The sequence below is a fragment of the Polypterus senegalus genome, chromosome 7 (assembly GCF_016835505.1).
Source record: "Polypterus senegalus isolate Bchr_013 chromosome 7, ASM1683550v1, whole genome shotgun sequence".
Lineage (NCBI taxonomy): Eukaryota > Metazoa > Chordata > Cladistia > Polypteriformes > Polypteridae > Polypterus > Polypterus senegalus.
In genome coordinates, this window is record NC_053160.1 from 47,461,658 (window position 1) to 47,486,471 (window position 24,814).

Sequence of the window (24,814 nt, forward strand, 5' to 3'; positions counted from 1 at the left end):
AGTAGCAGCTGAATATGTACAATATCAGTACCACATGGATCCATTCTGAGAGCTACACAGGTACCTGTGTGCTGGGGTGAGGGTTCTGTTTTTTTTTGTTTTTTTTTTTACAGAGAATCTTGACCATGGATGGAGCTGCACAGCCTCATGAATTCATTCTCCTTGATGAAGCTGGATTCGACCTGAGCAAAACAAGACGACGGGGTCGTAATATAATTGGCCAAAGGGCAATTGTGCACGTCCCAGGGCAGCGCGGGGGAAATATCACATTGTGTGCTGCCATAAGCCTTCGAGGGCTTCTGATTCATCATGCAAAACTAGGTCCATACAATAGCCAACATATACTCACATTTCTAGATGCTCTCCATAATATAGTTGTACAGAACAGACCAGATCAGCCCAGGTTTGTGGTGATATGGGATAATATCAGTTTCCATCGGGCTGCTCTGGTCCAGGCCTGGTTCTCCAACCACAATCAATTTGAAGTGGTATACTTGCCCCCTTGCTCACCATTTTTAAACCCTATAGAGGAATTCTTTTCGGCTTGGAGATGGCGTGTATATGACCGCCAACCACATGCCCGCATGCCTCTTCTGCAGGCAATGGAACAGGCCTGCGGCGACATTCAGGTGACAGCAATCCATGGATGGTTAGGCACCGGGAGAAGACATTGCTTGCGATGTCGATGAGGTCCTGTGGCCAGACCCCAACAGACGGCGGGATCCATGAGCCCACGTATGCACAATTGTCATGATCTTTTGTGTTTACAGTATAGCGTTTTTTTCTATTACTGTATTATGGGGTTGTTTTTTAGCTTTATCTGAATTCATGGTACTGCAATGTACAGTGCTGCAATGTACAATATTGAGTAGGCCTATTTGCTTTTTTTGGTTGTTTGAAAATGTGTCTCCTGAAAATATGCCTTCTGAATAAACAATGAAAATCAAAGACTGCAGTGTTTTATATAAAGTAGACTAGTGTGTTCCCCCTGATCTGATAGTGTTTGCATATGATGCAAGTATGTGTCATTTTGTCACCAGAGTTACATTTTGACAAAGGAATGTTAGGTTTTGATAGCAGAGTTTAGGTTTTGGGAGTAGAGTTTCAATTTGGCACAGATGTGAATGGTATATTTCCCAGTGTTGCGTCATGTTTACTTGTGTTTAGAGTTTTGGCACAATGAGCGAAGTTTTGCAAAATGTGTTCAAGCAACGGGCAAAAACTGTAAGTAGGTTAAATGTGTATGTGTGTGTATATGATTGAGTCTGGACATGCCCAACACACATACACAGTCTACTCAATCATCTATGGCATCAGATGGAAAAAAAAAACTACTTGAATTAAGATGCTAACTCACTATCAAGTAATTTCTAGCAATTTTTGAGAACACTCTACTCTGCTATAGATACACCCAACACCTCAGTACTACATTTGATCACCTAACCTAAACTTGCTGAATTCATACTCAAATGAATACAGGTATTTCTGTAACAAAATGTGGACTAATTTGCTTCAAGGGATTAGCATATAATAAACTGGATACTAATTTCCAACACTGGAAAATTTCACCTTGAACAGTGATATAAAAAAGTGTTCACAAACATCTTGTTAAATGATCTTCAAAAAAAAGCTTTTCTTTTTTGTAAGTCTGAACTGCTAATAGTATACTTCTTTAAAGATATTGCTTTACCGACAATTATTGTGTAACAGGAAATAAAAAAACAGGAAAGGCTTCTTTCCCACTAAAATACACAGATCAGTAATTCTTTACAAATTACAAAGAAACTAAAACCCGAGTAAGTAAACCTTTACAAATTACAAAGAAACTAAAAGCTACAAAAAAAACTCCTGACTACAATTACACTTCAGCTGATTAAAACAATCTTTACATTTTCTCCTATACATATTATGGAGAATATAAACTACAAAGCAAGGAGAATTAAAATACCTTCTGCCCAAGGTTTAGGACCCATGGCTGGGGTATGCCCTGGCATTCCTGGAGCTGCAGATGGTACTGCAGATGGTCCACTCATGGCATGCATTGCAATACCTATAAGATTTAATTTGAACATTGAACAAGGAAAAATTTTAATAAAATGGTCAACAATTTAAGAAATTTTAAAATAATAAAACTATATACTGTGTATATATATATATATATATATATATATATATATATATATATATATATATATATACACACACACACACACACACACTATATTATATTATATATATATATTATATATATATATATATATACACACACACACATACATATACATATATACACATATACATACATATACACACACACATACAATAATACAGATTGTTATTACAGTATGTGGAAGCCCTTCATAAATTAGCACATGCAAAAAGCCAATGTAATTAAAAGTTTCAACTTAATCATCTAGGACAGACTGGGAAGAGATCGTAGAGTGACAAAGACCTTAACAGAGTACCCACAAGCGACTCTGTTACGTGCCTTCAGGTAGACTTGCTATTGATTGTTCAATTTAGTCAAAATAAATTTTTGAACCACAATTTTCAAATAACATCACAGATTCTTAATTGAACTGAGATTAGAGTTTTAACTCAGCCAATAAAAGACGTTTATCTTTTTGTCCATCAATGTTACTTTGGCCTTGTGGTTTGAATCAATAACTTTGTTTCAAGCTTTCATTTTAACACTCTGAAACAGGTTATCTTACATTATTTTCTATGGTTAATTTTTCTATTTAACTAGATGGGAAGTTCCTAATGATGAAAAGAAAACCGAGAGCATAATGCTACCACCACCACCATACTTCACTGTAGGTATGGTGTTTTGAGGTGTGGGCAGTGTTACACCTTGGTCTTATCTGACCACCAAATATTTTTCTACATCACAACCGGATTATTTTCATACTTTCTGACAAAGTCCAGAAATGCTATCACACAGTTTTTCTAAGTAACTGCTTCATTTGTGCCATCAAGCACATAGGCCAGTGTTATTCAAAATTATTGCTATGGCTGACTGGTGGAACATGACTCCGATCTCAGTTACTGAGCTCTGTAGCTCCTCCAGATTGATTGCTGGCTTCTCTGTAGCTTGTAATAAGTCTTCTTCTAGTTTGCACTAAAAGTTTTAGGGACTACCTTTTCAAGGCTGTGAGGTCGATTTAAAGTGGTTTCTGAGTCCTGATAACTGAATCAAAAGTGGGCACTGGGAAATGTATACACTTTGAGATTATTTTATACCCATTCCTTAAATTTTCCTTCTGATTCAAATGGATTCCTTAACTGTGGAATTTTTATCCAAAAAAATGTGGCAGTAATTTATTCATTATTGGAGGCCAACTATATCCATTGTTAGGGAAATGGCACATTTTTGTGTTTTTGTTCAAACATAAAACAATGTCACATCAAAAAAAAAAAAAAAACTTATCAGTGATTTGTGATAAATATAATAACAAAGAAAAATTGAGCAGAAAGGTAAAGAAACTTCAGCAATTATCTACACTGAGTATTACGGTCCATATTAATATTTCAGAGTGGGACCCTACACACTAGGGTTGTGTGATGTATTAAAAGATCACATCGTCACTTTAAAACACTTCTGATGTACAATACTAACCTTGCGAGCACTGCAATGCTTCAATGCTATAAATATACCTGTACTTTTCCCATTCAAATTTTATTTGCGATGTCCTGATCAGACTGCCTCTTCTCAGCTACTTGCTTGATGAGAAGTGTAGTGGCCTCATCAGTAAAAGTTTTTATATAGAGTATGTGTGAAACATCATTCTTCCTGTCTCAATAGCACAAATTTGAATGGCCGCTTAATGGCACAGTTTTGCAATTATTGCTATGAATGGGAAACAAACTCAATTTTGCTAATATTGGTGGTTCATCACTAATATTAGGCTTACAGTAGCCTGGGCCTATCTATGTACTGAGTCCTGTTACACACACTTACAAACAAAATATAATGACTCATCAAGAAAAAGAAAAGTCAACTTTACTAGGCAAGCTATGCCGTGAATTACAGATTCACAGTGACCTCTCAGACAGAGTGTTTGTGTAAGGAATAATCCATCAAATCTTCTGTAGCTGTACATTAGTGATTAGCTATTCTACCCCCCACAGACTATGAATGGGTAAATGGCCATGATGCATATATCAGGAATCTCATACACCTCCTGCTGCGAAAAAGACTACCCGACAGCTTTCTTCTACTGTATGGCACTAAAAATCAGATGACTGCAGTTTGGTGCTTTTGAAGAAATTTCCGCAAGTGTTTGGAAACAATCATCGATTTTTATTTACATCAACAATGTGGTCAGCCAATTGTCAATGGAAGATATACTCAACTACCGCCTCAGCCCTACTATAAGCTGAAAAGTTACAAATAAATACAAAATACGAATACTTTTAATCTGTGGTGCCTTTTCAAAGGATGGAGACAGAATCTATGAAGTCAGACAAATGTAAACAGCAGGTTTAGAAGGTTGCTCAAAGAGAAATAAGAATTACTGATATCCTAAGATGGCAGAAAGTGATGAATGTACGGGTTTCTTACAGCACAACAACAAGGACTGCTGCCAAGATAGGGTCTGGGTCTCTGCGGCCTAACATTAGCGTTAGGTCAGTACTAGAATTTTGACTTCAGCATCAATACCAGCTTTCGAACTTGAGGACCTGATCCAAAATAGTTCCAAAGCATATAACGGATAATTGTTGAACTCTCCCGTCTTATACCAGCCCTTCTGATGCACCGCACAATTGCTCGCCTCCCTGGTGCCATTGCAATGCAATATGCACAGCTTCCCTCTTGAAGCCGTGAAATCATGATTGCATCAAACAAAACAGGATTCCTCTGTAAAGTCCTGATCATGCTGAAGCAATAAAGGGGACCCTCCTTGAAGTCATGATCAAGAGGAAAATTTTGGACCCTGAAAAATCCTGATCTCATCAAAACAATAAGGGGGCTTTGGGTGGGATAGTATCTCTGTGAAGTCTCAATCACGTTGAAGTATTTTTTTCTCAATTGCAATAACATGTTGGGTTGGGGGATTGAGAGGAAAACTGAGGTTTACATCTGGTACCGAAAATCCAGAAATGCTGGTACCACTTTGTTTTAAAATTTTGGATTTTCTGTATTTTTCCAGTACCAGTATACCTCACAACCCTGCCCTGCATTAGAATAAGAACAGATGGAAAATGAATAAATCGGAAAAACAAAATGTAACACAAACACAGAAATATGTATTAAAACTCAGAGATACTATGCCCAAGTCATTTATGAAGATAAATTAAAAGGAAGCTAGGTACCATGCTTAATGGGCTTTGAACAGGTCAACAACAAAGTGAATTACCTACCTGTTTATAGATACATATATAGATATCTATCAATATCAATACGCTTCTTTACATGTAAATTAAGTAAACGCGTCCACGTCCGCACGGCGACCGAGCTGCAGGCTATGGCCCTATATATGTACGTAAGTAGTATTCAGTTATGACTGTTACGTGTAGAATTTCAAAATGAAACCTGCTTAACTTTTGTAAGTAACCTGTAAGGAATGAGCCTGCCAAATTTCAGTCTTCTACCTACACGGGAAGTTGGAGAATTAGTGATGAGTGAGTGAGTCAGTCAGTCAGGGCTTTTATTAGTATAGATATATACTATATATATAGCGCATCACTTTTTCTACATTTTGTTATGTTACAGCCTTATTCCAAAATGGATTAAATTCATTTTTTTCCTCAGAATTCTGCACACAACACCCCATAATGACAACGTGCTTTCTCAATTTTTTTATTTTTAATAAATTTGCAAAATGTAAACTTTTTTCACGTTGTCATTATGGGGTGTTGTGTGCAGAATTCTGAGGAAAAAAATGAATTTAATCCATTTTGGAATAAGGCTGTAACATAACAAAATGTAGAAAAAGTGATGCGCTGTGAATACTTTCCGGATGTACTGTACATACACACAGTAGACACCCACGACATTGCGGTTCTAGGTCGGTGGACTCGGTCGTTCGCAGATTTTTTCTTACAACCTAACTAGTAATTGTTAGCAGAAAGCGCAAATATCCTCCTCAATTTTTTATGGCTTTTTTCGTGGCAATACTGTGCTGTAGAGAGAACAGGAAGCAACCGCTGACGGTAACACGGTTTGGGATAGTGAAAGTAGCCAATCTGCGAGCGTTATTCATTTCTCCTTGCTGCTGATTGACTGCTGCCAAGTGACGCATCTCCTGGTGAGTGGGTTTACCACAGCTGAGGGAAACGCGGATTGGGATAGTGAAAGTAGCCAATCTGAGAGTGTTATTCATTTCTCCTTGCTGCCGATTAATTGCTGCCATGTGACGCGTCTCCAGCTGAGTGTCCTCGTGTTTTCCATTTTGTTATTGTTTTGTTATTCTTAAATGCACACAATGTCTTTGAATCGCCCTGCACCTTCTAAGGCTTCTGGAACTGAGCCTAAGCGCCAGAAGAAGTTTAAAATACTCCAGGAGAAGGTTGAACTACTAGATTTGCTCCGGGAACTAAAAAGTTATGCTTCAGTAGCGCGCCACTATGTCATTAATGAAAGTACCGTATGCTACATAAAGAAGAATGAAGCGGTGTTCTGGAGTATCGTATCTATAAGTTTCTGTGACAGTGCCAATAAGGTAAAAACCGTAAGGAATTAAAATATCGTCAGGATTGAATCTGCCTTGGCACTGTAGATCACCGACTGCAGGAAGAACATCCCCTTGGACGGTAACATCATCTGTGAGAAAGCACGGAAATTGTACCAGCAGTTCGCTATAGGAGACAATGTAGCAACTTCCTATCACAATGTTCCTGAAACCTAGAAAGAAAAGCCATCACAAAACCCCACCAGAAGAAGACCCATACAAAGATACGACTCCTCCTGAAGCGCCTGAAGAGGCACCACCTGAGGAGTTTTAAATCCTGTGCATCATACTGCACAGCTACTTCATCATCATCAAGATCATTCATCATTGGTGAGTACCTGTACATTTTACTGTATTTTAATTAAATGAAATTATTATGTATTTACTCTGCTTATAACAAAGAAAACTACAGCGCATACCAAAGAAAAACGCTCTTGCATGAATTGCAATACGTATAGCGGTAACATCAGCATTTTACATTCTACCACCGCAGGAGACATAGCAGTACAGTACTGTACAGTATAAGGGTTTATTTACCTTTACATTCTGTTTTTAGGTAACGTATTAAGGTAATTTTTTAGGTAACGTATTAAGCTGAGGTTGCAACGAAATTAAAGTGCTTTGGGGGCGTACTGTATTTAGGGTTGAAACTATAAAAATAGGTATTTAAAAGGCATTTTTTAACCACATCCAAAAGTCGAGGTTTTTCACAATTCGCGGGTGCTCTAGGAACGCAACCCCCGTGAATTTTGTGGGTGTACTATATGCATACATATTTTATATATATATATGCATACATATTATATATATGTATATATATATATGCATACATATTATATATATATGCATACATATTATATATATATGCATACATATTATTAGTTATTATTATTAGTTACAAGTTCCCTCTTTCTAAAATGAATGTATTAGACGAACCCAAGTTTGATCCAGACCACTCAAAGAAAATATTTTCACCAGAGTACAATTGAAATAAAAATACCATTTGCCACAAAATGGAAATCCAAATAGAGGGTTTAAACGTTCAGTGGGGTACACCTTATACAACTACATATTTTTAAACTCTTTGCTGGTACTATAATAAAAGGCACTTCACAATATTAATTTATAGGAAAAGAATGCGGCAGATTTCAGACAAATACAAATACTATTCCACCGAAAATCAAGAAAATGGGTTTTAAGCCAAGTGCAGCAAACATTCCTAATCTAACATGAATATTTTAAGCATCAAGTTCCACAGGAAAACAGAAGGTATGATAGAAAAGCCCTGAATTGAAACTTTTTGTGTGTTGATGGAAATGGAAGTTGCTTTATCTTCCTACATTAAATTTAGGCAAGTATAATAAGTCACCGATTATGTAATTTATCATTATACAGATGGGATCAATCTTTCAATACATTAGTCCTCCAAATGTTACAGCACCCTCATCTTATCATATACAGTGGAACCTCGGGTCACGAACGTCTGAGAACATGTGCAAATCAGGTTACGACCAAAAAGTTCGCTAAACTTTTGCATCTGTTCACGACCACACACTCAGGTGACGAACAAGCCAGTTTCCCTTCCAGTTCGTACGCGCCAATGTCTTCCGCACGTGTTCAGTCTCTCCCTGTGCATTCGCTGTGAACTCTTTGTGCTCTATTTCGTTTCCTTTCCGGTTCGTACGCGCCGGTGATTTACGCACGTGTTCAGTCACTCCACAGTACATTGTTCTCAGTCAGACGTGCATTGCGCAGAGGGAATTTACCTCAAAACTGTAATCTCCTCTCCACCCAGTTCTTCCTCACTTCCTTCATGCCAGAACTCGACCCATGCAAGGTTAGTTTTCTTGGTTGTTTATGGTTAGTTTTTGTGTAAATTACGGATTTTTCAAATGTTCATTTTTTTCCCTGTGCTTAAAACTCATAAAAAAAAAAAAGTGTTTATAGTGATCGGCTTGTAAGGCTCTAGCAATGTTAGTTTTCTCTGTTCAAGGTTTTCTCAGTGTTATTTAATGTTTTTACATTTAGTTTACTATTACGCTGTACATTCTATGGTATAATTAACTATTTTTATACATAAAAATCTATAAAAAAATATATATTTACATACAGCTCGTACGGTCCAGAACGGATTAATTGTATTTACATACAATCCTATGGGGGAAATTACTTCAGGTCACGACCAAATCAGGTTGTGACCAGAGTTTTGGAATGAATTACGGTCATGACCCAAGGTTCCACTGTATTCAGTTTTTGTGCTTTAAGCTTTTCCTTTGAAAAGTAAAATTTTTACATGATACATACAATGCCACTCAAATACTGATTAATCTATACTAATAAAAGGCAAAGCTCTCACTGACTCACTCAGTCACTCATTCACTCACCTATTTTTCTCCATATACTGTAATGGAGTTGAGCTTGATGGCCGTGGGGGGCGGAGTTTCGTGTGACATCATCACGCCTCCCACGTAATCACGTGAACTGACTGTCAACGCAGTAGGTAGAAAACAAGGAAGAGCTCCAAAAAGCGCTGAAGAAAACATGCATTATACAATTGAGAAGGCAGCGAAACAATAAGAAGCGAGCGAGTGAAACATACAAGCATATTCATGACTGCAGCTACTTCGGAAACAAAGCACAGTGTAAACCTAAAGTTTAAATTAAGTTCATAGACAGGCTGCCGCTGGCGTTTGTCATGCCCACGGCTAATGCGGGATACAAGTTTAATGAGAGGACGCAGGGTATAAACGAGAGTTTTGATCACTTTGTAACTAAGTAAAAATTGCTGGTCAAGGGCTGTGCTTATGCAAATTCCGAGTGACTGTGTTTGTGGGGGGGATTGACAGTTAAGGCGGGTGGGGGAGTGACGTCATCATCTCCCCTCCCATTCACCTCGTTTCGCTCTGAGCTAAGCTCCGCAGCTAACGCGGTCTTGTGGAAGCAACTTTGTCACACTGCCACCAAATACTCACAGAAAAATCCTTAAGTTAATACACACGCTGTCTCTAGAGTTTCTCCACACTCTGAATCCTCCAGGCACTACTTACAAAAGGTTACATTGACAATCATATTACGTTATTTTTAAAATGTATCCTTTTCCTAGCACAAGCACAGCTGAGAAGCTTCGATGCATGTGCTCCATAACGCGTTAAAAAATAACGCATTTAATCACACTTTGCATTCCAAACAAAGGGGAACTTCTGTCAATGCATGATTTCCTGGTAGACCGATTACATTGATGCACATATCAGAGCTACAAAAATGTAACAGTCGGAAGAAAGCGCGTTGCTAGGACTGATTGAAGGAAAACTTCATTTAAAAAAAGACTACCCGACGGAAGCCTTGATAAAAGCGTGGTTTTGTGCACATATATATCTATACTAATAAAAGGCAAAGCCCTCACTGACTCACTCACTCATCAATAATTCTCCAACTTCCCGTGTAGGTAGAAGGCTAAAATTTGGCAGGCTCATTCCTTACAGCTTACTTACAAAAGTTGGGCAGGTTTCATTTCGAAATTCTATGCGTAATGGTCATAACTGGAACCTATTTTTTCGTCCATATACTATAATAGACTTCTGCTCGATGCCTGTGGGAGGCGGAGTTACGCCTCCCACGTAATTTAGTGCCTGCCCATATAAGGCCTTCCATCAGCGGCAATCCAATAGAAACACTGCCGTTAAATATTCACGGGTGAAGGACTGTGCTTATGCAGAGGAAGATGAGATGGTCAGGGTGGTGTTTGGCACAAAGTCAGCGAAACTGTGAGAGAAACTTTGAAGTGCCGGGTCTTAGCTAACATTAAATATAGCCGTGGACATCGCACAAGATGGCACCAGCACAGCTGTGAACCTTCGATGCATGTACACAGAGCGGCTCACATGAAATGACGCAGTGCACAGACAAAAAGCAACAGTTCCAAAGAGTGCAACAAAACACAGGTTAATTTGTTAAAGCTCAAAGCTGCCCCATACCTTAAGCGCAAAAAGTAATGACAAGATCAATACAGTTCTATATCAAAATAATGTGTGAAAGATGTGTAAACCTCCAAACTTTTTTCACTAACTTAACTCATGGTGTTTCAGAAATGTATACATTTTCTTAATTCATCTCTCCACCTATATTATCTTTTTTGACATCTCTGCTACTATGACTGCCCTTTTGAAAAGATTTGATTAGCTATACTTTAAAGACATTATAATGTTAAGTTTGCCACATTTACATCTTTACTCTTGTGTAAGTGTGATCAATTTAACATTAGTTGGTGGGGATGTTCTTTTAGGATAAGGACTTACAAGTATTCTGAATGTAATTTATCACTTTTCAATTTGTATACTTTATATTATCTGATATTTGAGTTTTCAGCCCTAAAGGAAATGATGAATTATCTGTATTAACCGTATCCACAATGCTTGGCGGAAGAGCTTGTAATGACATTGAACATCTGACTTTGTGTTTTGTTAACTTTAACAATCAGACAAGCAAGTGAACAATGAGAACAAAAGGAAATGAATTCCGCTTTTATATGAAGTTAATGTAGAAACATGCCATTACGAAATAAAACAGAAAATGTTAGCAATAGATGATACAATAATGACAGTGCTGTGGCACAAAGCTGCTGAAACAGCTAAATGGTATCAAGCAACACTGGATCAATGTACAGTATTAGAAAATATTAAAGCATACAGTGATACACAGTAAAAAAAAAAAAAAAAGCAGAAAACTTTTTTTTGTTGCACTTGGTGTATATGTCCTAGTTCAGGGATACTGACGAGACTATTTCCTAATGTTTACACCTAGAGTATATTTAAACAACAAGATACAATCTTAAACCAACAAAAAGAGAATGTGAAGGAGAAATGTTTTTATTTCCATTCAGGAATATACTCCTTACTAGAAGCTGCAACTTCAAACACAATTCACTGCTCTCTAATTAAGAATGATAAGCACTTATTTAAGTAGTTGAACACTGAGGAAACATAATGGAATGGACAAAACATATTTGTTGAATTAAAAAAATACTGAAATTTCTTTCAACCCTAACAGTAACTGCACTAACAGTGCAACTAGCAACAAATACCTCCCACAACTAAACTGGGAGGTCCTTTATTCTCTTACTGTTCAGGATGGATAAAGAAACCATCTTTGCTACAAATAATGCCACATTGTGGGCAAAAATAAAAAAAATCTAAAGTTTTTCCATATCACAAACAAACTGGATTAAGGACAAACTAACGGTTAAATAATTGTAATTCTGTAGCAAATTCTCACGTGTACATTAACTAACTGGAAGTGTTATACATACCAGATATATATTCCAGATGAAGGCAAGTTGTCATACTGAGACAATGCAATCTTAGTCTCTGTAAAGGGACTTAATTTCTTATGAATAAGATTATCAATGACCATCTGCAGCAAGCAACAGCAAAACACATGATGTGCATAATCCTCCTTCCGCATTTAAGTGTAAGATTTTGCCAACTAAAATGTCAAAACAATTTTGATGAGTCTGTCATTCCAAGTTTGTAGAACAAGCTATTACGGAAAAATATAATAGTGGTGATTCTTTCAAAATTTAAATACAGTGGTACCTCGGTATACGTCTGCTTTGGAATAAGTCCAACTTGGTATACGTCCTGTTTGGACACAAAAAATTTTGCTTGGTTTACGACCTTTGTTTGGAATACGACTCGCGTGCTAACCTTGTTTACCTCTCTCAAGACAAAGCCACGACTGCCCACGAGCATTAGTGGGCCAGTTGCTAGCATTCAGTAACCAACAAGCGCTATAACTCCCTGTGAACTTTCACGTGTGTGATATAGCGGGTCCACAGCTCCTGTCAAAGTCCAGCTTTAAAATAGGATTTTTTTTTTTCATGGGAACGGATTAATCATTTTCCAATTATTTCTTATGGGAAAAATTTGTTTGGTATACGTCCTGTTTGGTATAAGTCAAAGGGTCTGGAACGGATTAAGGACGTATACCGAGGTTCCACTGTAATTATTAAATCAATGTAATTGAGTCAATCAGTTTTAAATTTGTTAAATAAGCAAAATGTTCCAGTGCAACAGGAACAGATCACTGGACATCTTGGTGTTTTATCATACCATCAGCAGTTTGTTATTTTGTAATTAGGCCTCTCAATACACGGGAAGAAACACTTGGACAGAATTATTATGTATGAGGGTGATTTCTCCACTAAAGTTAAAAGAAGAAATAAATATCACTGCACTCTCCAAAACAGTAGTGTCTCAATTCAGCCAGCTTACTTGCTGCTTGAATTTTTGCTGGTAAGAATCAGTCATCCGTTTATAGACTGTTCATTCTTGGGTTAGGCACATTTCAAATAATACACATTTTATTATTCATAAAGCACTTGGTTCAACATACTCAATAAACCAACTAAAAAACTGACTGGAATTTGTTTCTTCACACATACCAGGACAACCCAGTAATCTCTCTGTGTAAAAAACTGGACAGAAACAATATTTAAAATACATAAAAGAACGCACCACTCAAATTCTTCAAATTCTTCACCATAGTATTTTCTTTACACAAATAAAATGTGCAGAACCTGTGTGCACCTCTCAAAATCCTTACTCTCTGTGGAGGTGAGCTGCACATGACATTTGGCCCTTCACACATAAATCATTACAATTATTCATTCACTTAGCAAATGTAAAGTATGTTCTAAGCATGCTATAAGGAAATTGGGATCACAATACTTATAAATAATTCTAATTTTATCAAAAGTGTACAGTGAATTGAAGTTTGACTTGATTGTATGGAATGTTACATGCTTTAAATAAATTTAATAAAAGTTAAAATAAATAAATAAGTGTACAGTGCAAAGGAATATTTGTATAGTGCACACCTGCATGAAAGATATGAAAATTCTTCTACAGGTTACACATAGCCAAATGAATTCTGCCATCATAATAAATGCTTGCAAAAAAAGCCTTTGATTTGTATATTTACCTTCTACCAAAGGCACACTCACAAAGATAAAAACTTTTTTCCAGCACCTAATGGTGCCTTGCAAGGTTAGTTTGATGTCACAGAGCTGTAGCAGCAAATGCTGGATGGGGATGTTACTGCTTAGCGATTCTCAAACTATGCACTGCAGCACCCCTTTAAGAAGTAGAGAGAAAACAATTTAAGACTAGAAATGCCAGAAACACCCAGGTGTGAACTGCATTCTCCTTCCTCCAGCATCCACTTGACTATATTTGTACATCTTTTATATCTAGACAAATTCTCTTCTGCAACTGTTATCAACTTTGCTCAACATTGTTTCCCAGATGAGTATTACTGTCAATGTTCAGCAGTCAACTATGAAATAATCAATGAAAGAATTTCACAGTTATAATCAGTCACAAATCTGAAAACCATCAGAAACTTAGCTTTTTCTGTTAAATAAAAACAATTATAAAAACTAACTTTAAATTTCATTGCAATGTTTTTCACATGTCATAGAATACAAAGTATACAGTCAGAATGAATGTGAGGAGGGAAGGGAGAAAATACAAAGGGGGACATAGTGGCTGGAGCTATCAAGCTGTGAGTTAAGAACGCAGTGGAGGATGGCAGCTCACTCACAAAGATTTCACAAACACAGTAGACATGACAGTAAGTACAAAAGCCAGAATAAATGGTGGGCTGGCATGTGGCACCCCCCCAAGTTGGGGGGTTTTTGATTCCCGAAGCTAGCAGGGGGCAAATATATATATGTGTGTTTTTTTTCTTTTTTTACAGATTCAACAAGTTGATGTCAAATGCGGGCTTCCTCATATGTGAAAATTAGATAGCATGTTAGTTATTCAACAGCTTACCTGGTGTTCTGTTGTATGCTGTGCTGACTTGCTGCTGAGGCACAGCAGGCAGACTTCTCTTCCCTTGTACTGCAAGTTGCAAATTGTCTGGCAAAGGCTGCCCTCTACCCAAAATTTTGTAAGCAAGGATTTGAGCTCTGAGTTGTTGAAGTTGAATGGGACTAAAAGGAGAAGGACCTCGGCTCTGTTGTGTCATTCCCTGTGAATCAACTGGCATTATAGATCCAGACTGAACGGGTGGAATATGAGGCGGTGTAGGTCCACCACCTGACATTGGACTTGAAGCATGTTCAGGTATACCCATGGGTGATGGATGAGGGGACAGGTAACCTGAAAAGAAAAGAAAAACTGTTTTGTATTTAAAATACAAACAAAAAAAAAACAAGCCATTGCTTCTTTAATTACCCCCACTTCCTAAGTATGTCAACAGTTTGGCAAATGGCACTATGCAAAATGAAAAAATGAAAAACAAATCTATAACAACCAGACAATTGAAACAAAAGCACTCAGGAGGTTATTTATAATTTAACTATCTTTATATACATTATTTTAAAGAGAAACTTCAGTAAAATTTTTAAAATCCTGTTTGGATTCATTTTTTGCAAATAAAACCAAAACAGAAAAACAAGTAAGAATTGATTACATATTATCCACACCGATTTTTAGTTGCTTCTCATCTCGCTTCAAGGTGTTTTTGGTAAAACATAGAAGTACACTATTTACAAGTAAAACAGCTTAAGGTTTTTTAATTAACCTCATAGTGAATTCTTTATGTGTTACTGGTTAAAAAGAAAGCACATTTGACTAATTGTTCCTGGCTTTATCACCTTCCTAACTGACATGAAGGAAGTAAAGATTTCATTTAATTAAGACCCTGTTTTAGTTAAGTAATCAATAACTGCAAATACAAAATCTTAAATGTTCGGATCCATGGAGGTTTCTTGACCCATATATGAGACAATATTTCTTTCTTTGGCATCAGTTACTCATGAATCAATTTCATAAATTATAAGAGAAAGCAGTAATACAATTTAGCTCAACAAATACATAAGAAAAGGTTTTAAAACACAACTGCATAAGTACACAAAGAAGTGGGAACAAAAATGAGTCAACACAAACATATAACTAACATAAATTAGGAACATACAACTAACATAAAATCAGACTTTATACATCATAGTGCGCTTAAAGTCAGGGTCATGATAATGATTTCCTGGATAAAACAACAGTGGTGCACTTTTATACACTTGGAACTACTGAGCGTCTCTCAAATCCAAGATATTAATATATTAAAAAAAACAACAACAAAAAAAAACCAAACCAAAGTGGATTAGTTAAAAAGGTGTGTATCTGTTATTACATATCCTCCAAAAGTACCTGAGCTTCCACATGTCTTGATATCTCTAAGGGCCAAAAAAAAAAAAAAAAAAGCATTTGATAGGTATGAAATGAGGTAACTATTAACATTGCGTTATACAAATTTAGGTTTACATCAGCATATGTGCATGGATTAAATTATTACATTCTAACCCAAAAATATCTGATCATATAGTAAATATTGAGAAAACTTTCGTCAAAACCGTACTGCTGTTCTAATTCAGACTAAATTATTCCATAACATAGAAATACTTTAGACAAGACTATCCTTTATCACCAATGCTTTCTGCCATTGCTGCTGAATCACTGACTATATGCCACTGCAAACAGGAAGAGATTAACAGGATTATAAGAAAAGCAAATTTTACCCCAGTGAACAATCTTTCATATCAGTTAAAATTGATCATGTTCCTCTGTGTCAAAACATTTCCATTAACTAGCAATTATAAGTACAATAAAAACATTAAAAGATCTATTGAAATTCAATGAATTTTCAGCATATCTTTATAAAATATATAAACTATTGTGGTGCAGCACTGTTCTTTGACAGTGGAAACCAAATGTCTCCCTCCTTACATTTCTCTATTAGGTAGCTTATTGTTGTTAGAAGGACAGCTTGCTGGTACTGCCTTAGTTGGAACTGATATTTGACTTTGGCAGGCTTTCCATTTTTATAGGCGTACCAGCAGTTGGCTTTGAAGCAGCTTATTTAAATTCTGGCATGCTAGCTTGTACTGTTGGTAACTCATCCCCAGACTGATGAAACTTGACAGCAAAATTCACATGTCTAATTTTGTGTAGATCCACCTCATGCAACCAAACCAGCTCTGACCCATCAATGTATAGGCTCCACTATACCTCTGAAGGTGTCCTGTGGGATATAGCACCAAAAAGTTATCAGTAGATCCTTTATGTCCTGTAAGTTGCAAGGTGGGGCCTCCATGGATCAGACTTGTTTTTCTTCCACATCCCACAGATGCTCATCCAGATTATTATCTGGGGAATATGGAGGCCATGTCAATGCCTTGAGCCCTTGTTCCTCAAACCATTGCTGAACCATTTTTGCACTGTGGCAGGGTGCATTATCCAGATGAAAAAAGCCACTGCCATCAGAGAATACCATTAAAGAGGTGTAAATGGTCTACAACAATCTCTAACTAGCTGTAACATGTCAAAACAACTACTACATGAATGCTGGGGCCCATGGTTTCTCAGCAAAAAATTGCCCAAAGCCTCACATTGCTATTGCTTTCTGCCTATACAGTAGTGCACCCTGCTGCCATCTCTTCCTCAGGTAAACAGCATCTATTTATCCAAAAATATCTAAAAGAAAGCTTGATTTGACAGACTAAGTCACATTTTTCCACTGGTCAACGGTCCATTTTTGATGCCTGTGTGCCCATCATAGGTGCTTTTGGTGGTGGTCACTGGTCAGTAAACACACTTTGACCAGTCTGTGGCTACACAACACCATAAGCAGCAAGTTGTGATGCACTGTGTGTCCAAACACTTTGTCGCATGATGTAGAAAGAAACATTAATGAAAGATTCAAATGAAGGGGCTGTTTGGCTTGTCTATACCTGTGAAGAGTTGAGCTGTTTCATGTGTTAATACCAAAATAAGATTTACTTAGTGCTTCAATGATTCTAAGGAGACAGCACATTTCCCTATTAATACAATATGTACTATGTTAACAGAGACACGTAATCACCAAAATATACAGTTAGCAGAACAAATAAAATAGCATACTTGATTGCTAAAAACAAATCTTCAAACACTAAATTTATGTCATTCGTTTGGCTTTTGAAGGCAAACAACCTTTCATTAGTATAAAAAAAAAAAATAAGTAAAAGCACAAATCATATTTTTGACTGGTACACTGAAAAATGCAAGGCTGTCTCACAGTTACAGATTTATTCAGTACCAGTAATGATAGCCCAAGACATTTTCAAATTCTAGATTTTTACACAGGTATAAGAAATAAAGTCTGATCACTCACACCAAAACAAAGGCTGTTTAACAGGAAAAATGTAAAAACGGACAAGTTTCATTTCACACAGGAAGCTTTAAAGATGGGACAAATGTCAAAACACCATGAGTTTCTGACATTTGAAATCTGAATTAATTTGACTAATCAATTAAATTAGCTGGTTATATTTTTAACCAGCTAATTAAATCTTACAATAGCAAAATTACAAACTTAACCACTTGGTTCCCTGAGAAACCAGACAATAAAAAAAAATATTTTCTGTCAGTCATTTTCTAAACCACTTAGTCCTGAACAGGGTTGCCAGGGAAACTGGAGCCTCTATCTAAATTCTATCTCAAGGCAGGAGCAAGTCCATCGCAGGTGAACATACATACACACCCATACACACTCACACAAACACACACCCTCAACCCAACTACACACTAGGGCCAATTTGGTATCACCAATCAACCTAACCTGCAAGTCCTTGGACTGTGGGAGGAAACTGGAGCACATGGAGGAAACCCACGCAGACACTGGTTTCCATACTGCAAGGCAGCTGCGCTACCACTGCGCCACCCACTTTAAAAGCATGTTACAAAAACAACTTTAAAGAGTTGGTGTAAATGGAAATATCTGGAATTATCTTGGAATTCATTAATTCACCAATACATACAAGGTGAGACACAAAAGTAACCGGACTGGGCTTGGGCTTTTTTTGGGGACCGTTTGGAGGTTGGCCGAACATGAATCATAGCGATATATCCCTGCCTACACAACCCCTCAAACCACTGACCGGCTAGGTATATCCTGTGAAAAGCCCAGTCAGCATTTACACAACAATAGCTACACGAATTGCCGCTATAATGTTGGATGGGGAAAAAAAAAAAAAGAGAGAGAACAGCAAATCAACATCAAATTTCATAAAAGTGAACAAAACAGCCACAGAAACGTATGAGATGATAAAAACCGTGTACGGTGATAACAGTTTGTCGCACACACGATTTTGAGTAGCACAAACGTTTCAAGGAAGGACAAGAAAATGTGGAAGACATTCAATGCACAGGTTGCCCATGCTCATCTCAGACAGATGAAAACATCAAAATGGTAAATCAGATTGTTCGAAATGATTGTTTTCCCTTTCCATAAAGCGGTTTTTGACTGACAAAAACATTCCTGTTTTCGATCATCCTCCCTATTCGCCTGATGTGGCTCCCTGTTATTTTTACTTGTTCCTGAAAATCAAAAAAGTGACTTGAGGGGAACTCATTTTTCTTCAATGGAAGAAACGAAGACAGAAATGGCAAGCCTGTTGAAGTACCTCAAGCAAAAAGACTTCCAGCACTGTTTCAATCAGTGGAAGATACGTATGGAGAGGTGTAGAGATCAGGAGGGGGAGTATATAGAAGGTGACAATGTTTAGAATGCTGTAATTCATCAATAAATATATTTTTTTATCAATCGGGTTATTTTTGTGTCTCACTTCATATATAATAATGTTAGAATTTATATATTTATTAAGGATTTTAAATGTCACAGAATAAATTTACTATGTGCACATGCTAAAATAAATATGGTAGTTCATGACACATCATTCTTTACAAACCCTATGCTGAAACACCACCAAGATTATAAACTCTCCGTTATTGTGCACTGTGGGGATGCCTATCTCTGCCACACATTATAAGCTTTGCATTATATTTTGAAATGTATGACTGCCAATACTAGTTTACTTAATTGATAGTTGGGTAACTACTTGATAGAGGATATTTTAAAGCTGTTGTTACAGTATATTATATAAACACTAACAGAACTGCAGAAAAGACACAATATTGCTCACTTCAATAAATGGAAGTACAGTACTTTAATAAAAAGCCATTGAATGGGATTTCTTTTTTGCTGTGGTACCAAAAGGAATTGAAAGGTATTGAGTAGCATTCATTTTCAATGGTATTGGTAACAAATACAAAAATTCTGGTATTGTGACATCCCCACCTGTCAGTGGTTTTAATGTTGTGGTTGACTGGTGTATGTACTGCATATACTGTATGTTAGCAGAGTAAGATTGTCAGGGTGCTTTCTCCATTCCTTGGCTGGCAATTGGCAGGTCCATGTTGTTTTATTATGTTCAATGTATTTAAACAATGTTGCTTCCTGCCCTTATTCAATTTATACTGGCATTTATAGACATCATAAATAAAGTGTTCTCGATATAATGACATAAAACAGTCATTCATAATGTAAAATTAACAACAAAAGTACAATCCTACAGCATTACAAACTTATAAAAATAGAACAAGCGAACAGCTTCTTAGCAGTAGTAAACACAAACATAAATAACCCACAACATTAGCACAACTAATATCCTGTAGACTTACTGCTCTTGAATAAATAGAGCACCAAGCAATTATTCTATGCTTAGAGTTTTTAAAAAAACTAATATGGTTTGTGAGTACACCAAATAAATTATGTCCACACAAAGTAGGACTCCTTAAAACTTTTACTTTTTTAACTTGAATATAATCTGCAATTATAAAGAAATTAATGAAGTAGTGGTCTATAAAACTATTAAACATTTGTATGGAATTTAATGAGTTCTCAGAAAGTAGTATCACTCAAATTTGCAGATTGGTGTCTTGGCACTTTTGTTTGAAGACAACCAGGTCTCCATGGCATACTTTCCACAATGGAAAATGTATTTACCATAACTATTTGTTTATTGATATTAAGTGTAAAATGGATAATAAATGACACACACACACATTTTCAACAAATCAAAAAAATCTTGAAATGTATTTTTTGACATTAATAAATTACACTCTTTAACTAAACAGCATTACAAAGCATTTAAATGTTTAATTCTTTTGATGAAGGTGTTAACACAGAGATGGCAGACTGAAAACATGCTAATTATCTTTCAGTTTTAACAAACAATTCATGCCAAGTCCTCGTTCTAGCTCACACTGCTGAAAAGCAAGTGTCTGTACCATAGAATGAAGATGCATGTTTTAACCATCAGTCTTCTTGTGATCTCTTAATATCCAAAACTGTGTTTAAAAAAAATATATACCCCTTTAATAAAAGAATAGACCTATGTAAAATAGTAATATTCACAGTGTGTACAAATACAAATTACAACAGGAAGCAATTAATATTATGCTATAAAGAATATAATTTGCACAAGGTAATACAAACAGAGAAAAAATGTCATACCTTAAAACATCACATTTAAATAAATACATAATACAGTATTCTACAAAAATACTGAAAAGTGCTTATTTGAAAACTGAAACAAAACAAAAACATCTGCAGGTGGGACAATGTTACAATAAATTTACAGAAGTCACATAAACATACGAAAGTTATAAAAAAAAATTCAACATTTCTGTTACAGTTGTACAAACAACTGAAATGTGAAACAATACTATGTCAAGGTTAAGCAGCAGGCAGTTTTATTATCCCCTAGCTTAGTAGAGTGCTCACTACAAAGGACACACAGTGTAATAAGATGCTGTAGGGTAGGGTGGGCCATTATGCAAACAAAAAAAAAAAAAGTTCTTGCACGTTGTGCTTTTAAAAGTCATAGTATAAAGTATACTCAAGCTAACAGACTGCAGGTGTCACGACTCTGACAATTAAACATAGAAAAACAATTCAGGATAAGTAAATGCTAAATAATGTTTCTCCAAATGTTATAAATGGCAGTAGATTTTTTTGTTTTGGCTAATTCAAACATTAATTTTCCTTTACATGTACGGTGGTAAGGAGAAATCAGAAATCTTAGTGATTAGCAAAAATGGATATAATGAGGATATTAAGAAATAAACTTGATAAATTAGGCTTGAAACTTAAGGGGTAAAGAATTTAGAGGTAATTAGTGTCTCTGACCTAAATCTTAAATCATATATTAATCAGATTACTAGGACAGTATTTTTTCACTTAAGAAATATAGCAAAAATTAGACCCATTATAACTTTGCAAGATGCTGAAAAATTAGTTCATGCTTTTGTTTTTAGTCAACTAGATTACTGCAACGCACTCCTCTTAGGACTACCCAAAAAAGACATTGATTGCAACTAGTGCAGAATGCAGTTCCGACTTTCTGAACTAGGAAAAGAAAATCCAAGCACATCTCTCCAGTTTTGATGTTACCCGTGTCATTTAGAATTGACTTTAAAACACTGCTCATGGTTTACAAAGCCTTAAATAATCTCACTCCATCCTATATCTCGGAATGCCTTTCAACTTACACTCCAAATCGTAACCTTAGATCTTCAAATAAGTGTCTGCTTATAGTTCTAACAGCTAAACTTAAAAGAAATGGTGAGGTAGCCTTCTGCTGTTATGCACCTAAAATCTGGAATTGCTTACAGATAGAAATTTGCTAGGCAAATACGGTGGAGCACTTTAAAAAACTGCTAAAAACCCACTACTTCAACATGACTTTCTCATAGCCTCATTTTAGTGTAACCCTGATATTCTTTATATGCATTTTCATGGCTCCAAAATTCATACTAACCCCTACTTTCTCTGCTGTTTTTTTCCGGTTTTCTGTGGTGGTGATCTGCACTACCACCACCTGATCAAAGCACTGCACAGTCCCTACATCGATGGATCGAAGGCCAGATGTCCACATGGCCATCATCATGTAATTCTTCCACGTGAAGCCTGAAAACCATGAGGACTATTTTAGATTATTTATGTTGGGTAGAACACCTAGTGGGGACTGGACAGTCTCATAGCCTTGGAACCCCTGCAGAATTTGTTTTTTTCTCCAGCCCTCTGGAGTTTTTTTTTTTTTGTTTTATCTGTCCTCCCTGGTCATCGGACCTTACTTTGTTGTTTGTTAATTAGTATTGCCCGATTTTTATATTTTTTCTTTCTTCATCTTGTAAAGCACTTTGAGCTACCTCATTTGTATGAAAACATGATATACAAATAAATTATGTTGTTGTTGTAATCTTTAAATCATGTATGTTGCACAATAGAAAAACTTGACATGACTAGCCATTTATACAGTGGTGTGAAAAACTATTTGCCCCCTTCCTGATTTCTTATTCTTTTGCATGTTTGTCACACAAAATGTTTCTGATCATCAAACACATTTAACCATTAGTCAAATATAACACAAGTAAACACAAAATGCAGTTTTTAAATGATGGTTTTTATTATTTAGGGAGAAAAAATCCAAACCTACATGGCCCTGTGTGAAAAAGTAATTGCCCCCTTGTTCAAAAATAACCTAACTGTGGTGTATCACACCTGAGTTCAATTTCCGTAGCCACCCCCAGGCCTGATTACTGCCACACCTGTTTCAATCAAGAAATCACTTAAATAGGAGCTGCCTGACACAGAGAAGTAGACCAAAAGCACCTCAAAAACTAGACATCATGCCAAGATCCAAAGAAATTCAGGAACAAATGAGAAAAGGAGTAATTGAGATCTATCAGTCTGGTAAAGGTTATAAAGCCATTTCTAAAGCTTTGGGACTCCAGCGAACCACAGTGAGAGCCATTATCCACAAATGGCAAAAACATGGAACAGTGGTGAACCTTCCCAGGAGTGGCTGGCTGACCAAAATTACCCCAAGAGCGCAGAGACGACTCATCCGAGAGGTCACAAAAGACCCCAGGACAACGTCTAAAGAACTGCAGGCCTCACTTGCCTCAATTAAGGTCAGTGTTCACGACTCCACCATAAGAAAGAGACTGGGCAAAATGGCCTGCATGGCAGATTTCCAAGACGCAAACCACTGTTAAGCAAAAAGAACATTAGGGCTTGTCTCAATTTTGCTAAGAAACATCTCAATGATTGCCAAGACTTTTGGGAAAATACCTTGTGGACTGATGAGACAAAAGTTGAACTTTTTGGAAGGCAAATGTCCCGATACATATGGCGTAAAAGGAACACAGCATTTCAGAAAAAGAACATCATACCAACAGTAAAATATGGTGGTGGTAGTGTGATGGTCTGGGGTTGTTTTGCTGCTTCAGGACCTGGAAGGCTTGCTGTGATAGATGGAACCATGAATTCTACTGTCTACCAAAAAATCCTGAAGGAGAATGTCCGTCCATCTGTTCGTCAACTCAAGCTGAAGCGATCTTGGGTGCTGCAACAGGACAATGACCCAAAACACACCAGCAAATCCACCTCTGAATGGCTGAAGAAAAACAAAATGAAGACTTTGGAGTGGCCTAGTCAAAGTCCTGACCTGAATCCAATTGAGATGCTATGGCATGACCTTAAAAAGGCGGTTTATGCTAGAAAACCCTCAAATAAAGCTGAATTACAACAATTCTGCAAAGATGAGTGGGCCAAAATTCCTCCAGAGCGCTGTAAAAGACTCATTGCAAGTTATCGCAAACGCTTGATTGCAGTTATTGCTGCTAAGGGTGGCCCAACCAGTTATTAGGTTCAGGGGGCAATTACTTTTTCACACAGGGCCATGTAGGTTTGGATTTTTTTTCACCCTAAATAATAAGAACCTTCATTTAAAAACTGCATTTTGTGTTTACTTGTGTTATATTTGACTAATGGTTAAATGTGTTTGATGATCAGAAACATTTTGTGTGACAAACATGCAAAAGAATAAGAAATCAGGAAGGGGGCAAATAGTTTTTCACACCACTGTAGATACAAAGGTGCCTGCAATTTCTTTCTTGCATTGAACATTTATAGATAAGCATACATATCAAATGAAATCACAATGCAGCGTGTTGGAATAGGCAATGATAAAATGATATCTCTTCACTCTAAACATGGAAACAGGGCAGCCAATTGAAGCAGGCATAATTTCATATGCTATTAATGTAACATTGTTCTTGTATCTATCCACAGATATACAAGGCTGGCTTATAAATTACTGTATGCACTATTAAGATGTGCAAAACTTAAGTATCACCAAAATACATGTGTGCATTGAAATATGAACTTTCATGTTATATCTTTCTTTTAAATAAATC

The 24,814-nt window shown here is 36.6% G+C and overlaps 1 protein-coding gene across 3 annotated transcripts in view; it reads right to left on the minus strand.

The window, feature by feature from the left end:
- Positions 1 to 24,814, minus strand: part of smarca2 (SWI/SNF related, matrix associated, actin dependent regulator of chromatin, subfamily a, member 2) — a 151,822-nt gene that overhangs the window by 107,505 nt on the left and 19,503 nt on the right. For 2 of the 3 annotated variants that reach the window (XM_039758578.1, XM_039758579.1), the window contains exons 4-5: positions 14,507 to 14,836; positions 1,949 to 2,050 (exon numbers count right to left, since the gene is read on the minus strand). In XM_039758578.1, coding sequence (XP_039614512.1) covers positions 1,949 to 2,050; positions 14,507 to 14,836 — 432 coding nt within the window. The remainder of the gene's footprint in view (positions 1 to 1,948; positions 2,051 to 14,506; positions 14,837 to 24,814) is intronic. The other variant, XM_039758580.1, reaches the window with a different exon arrangement.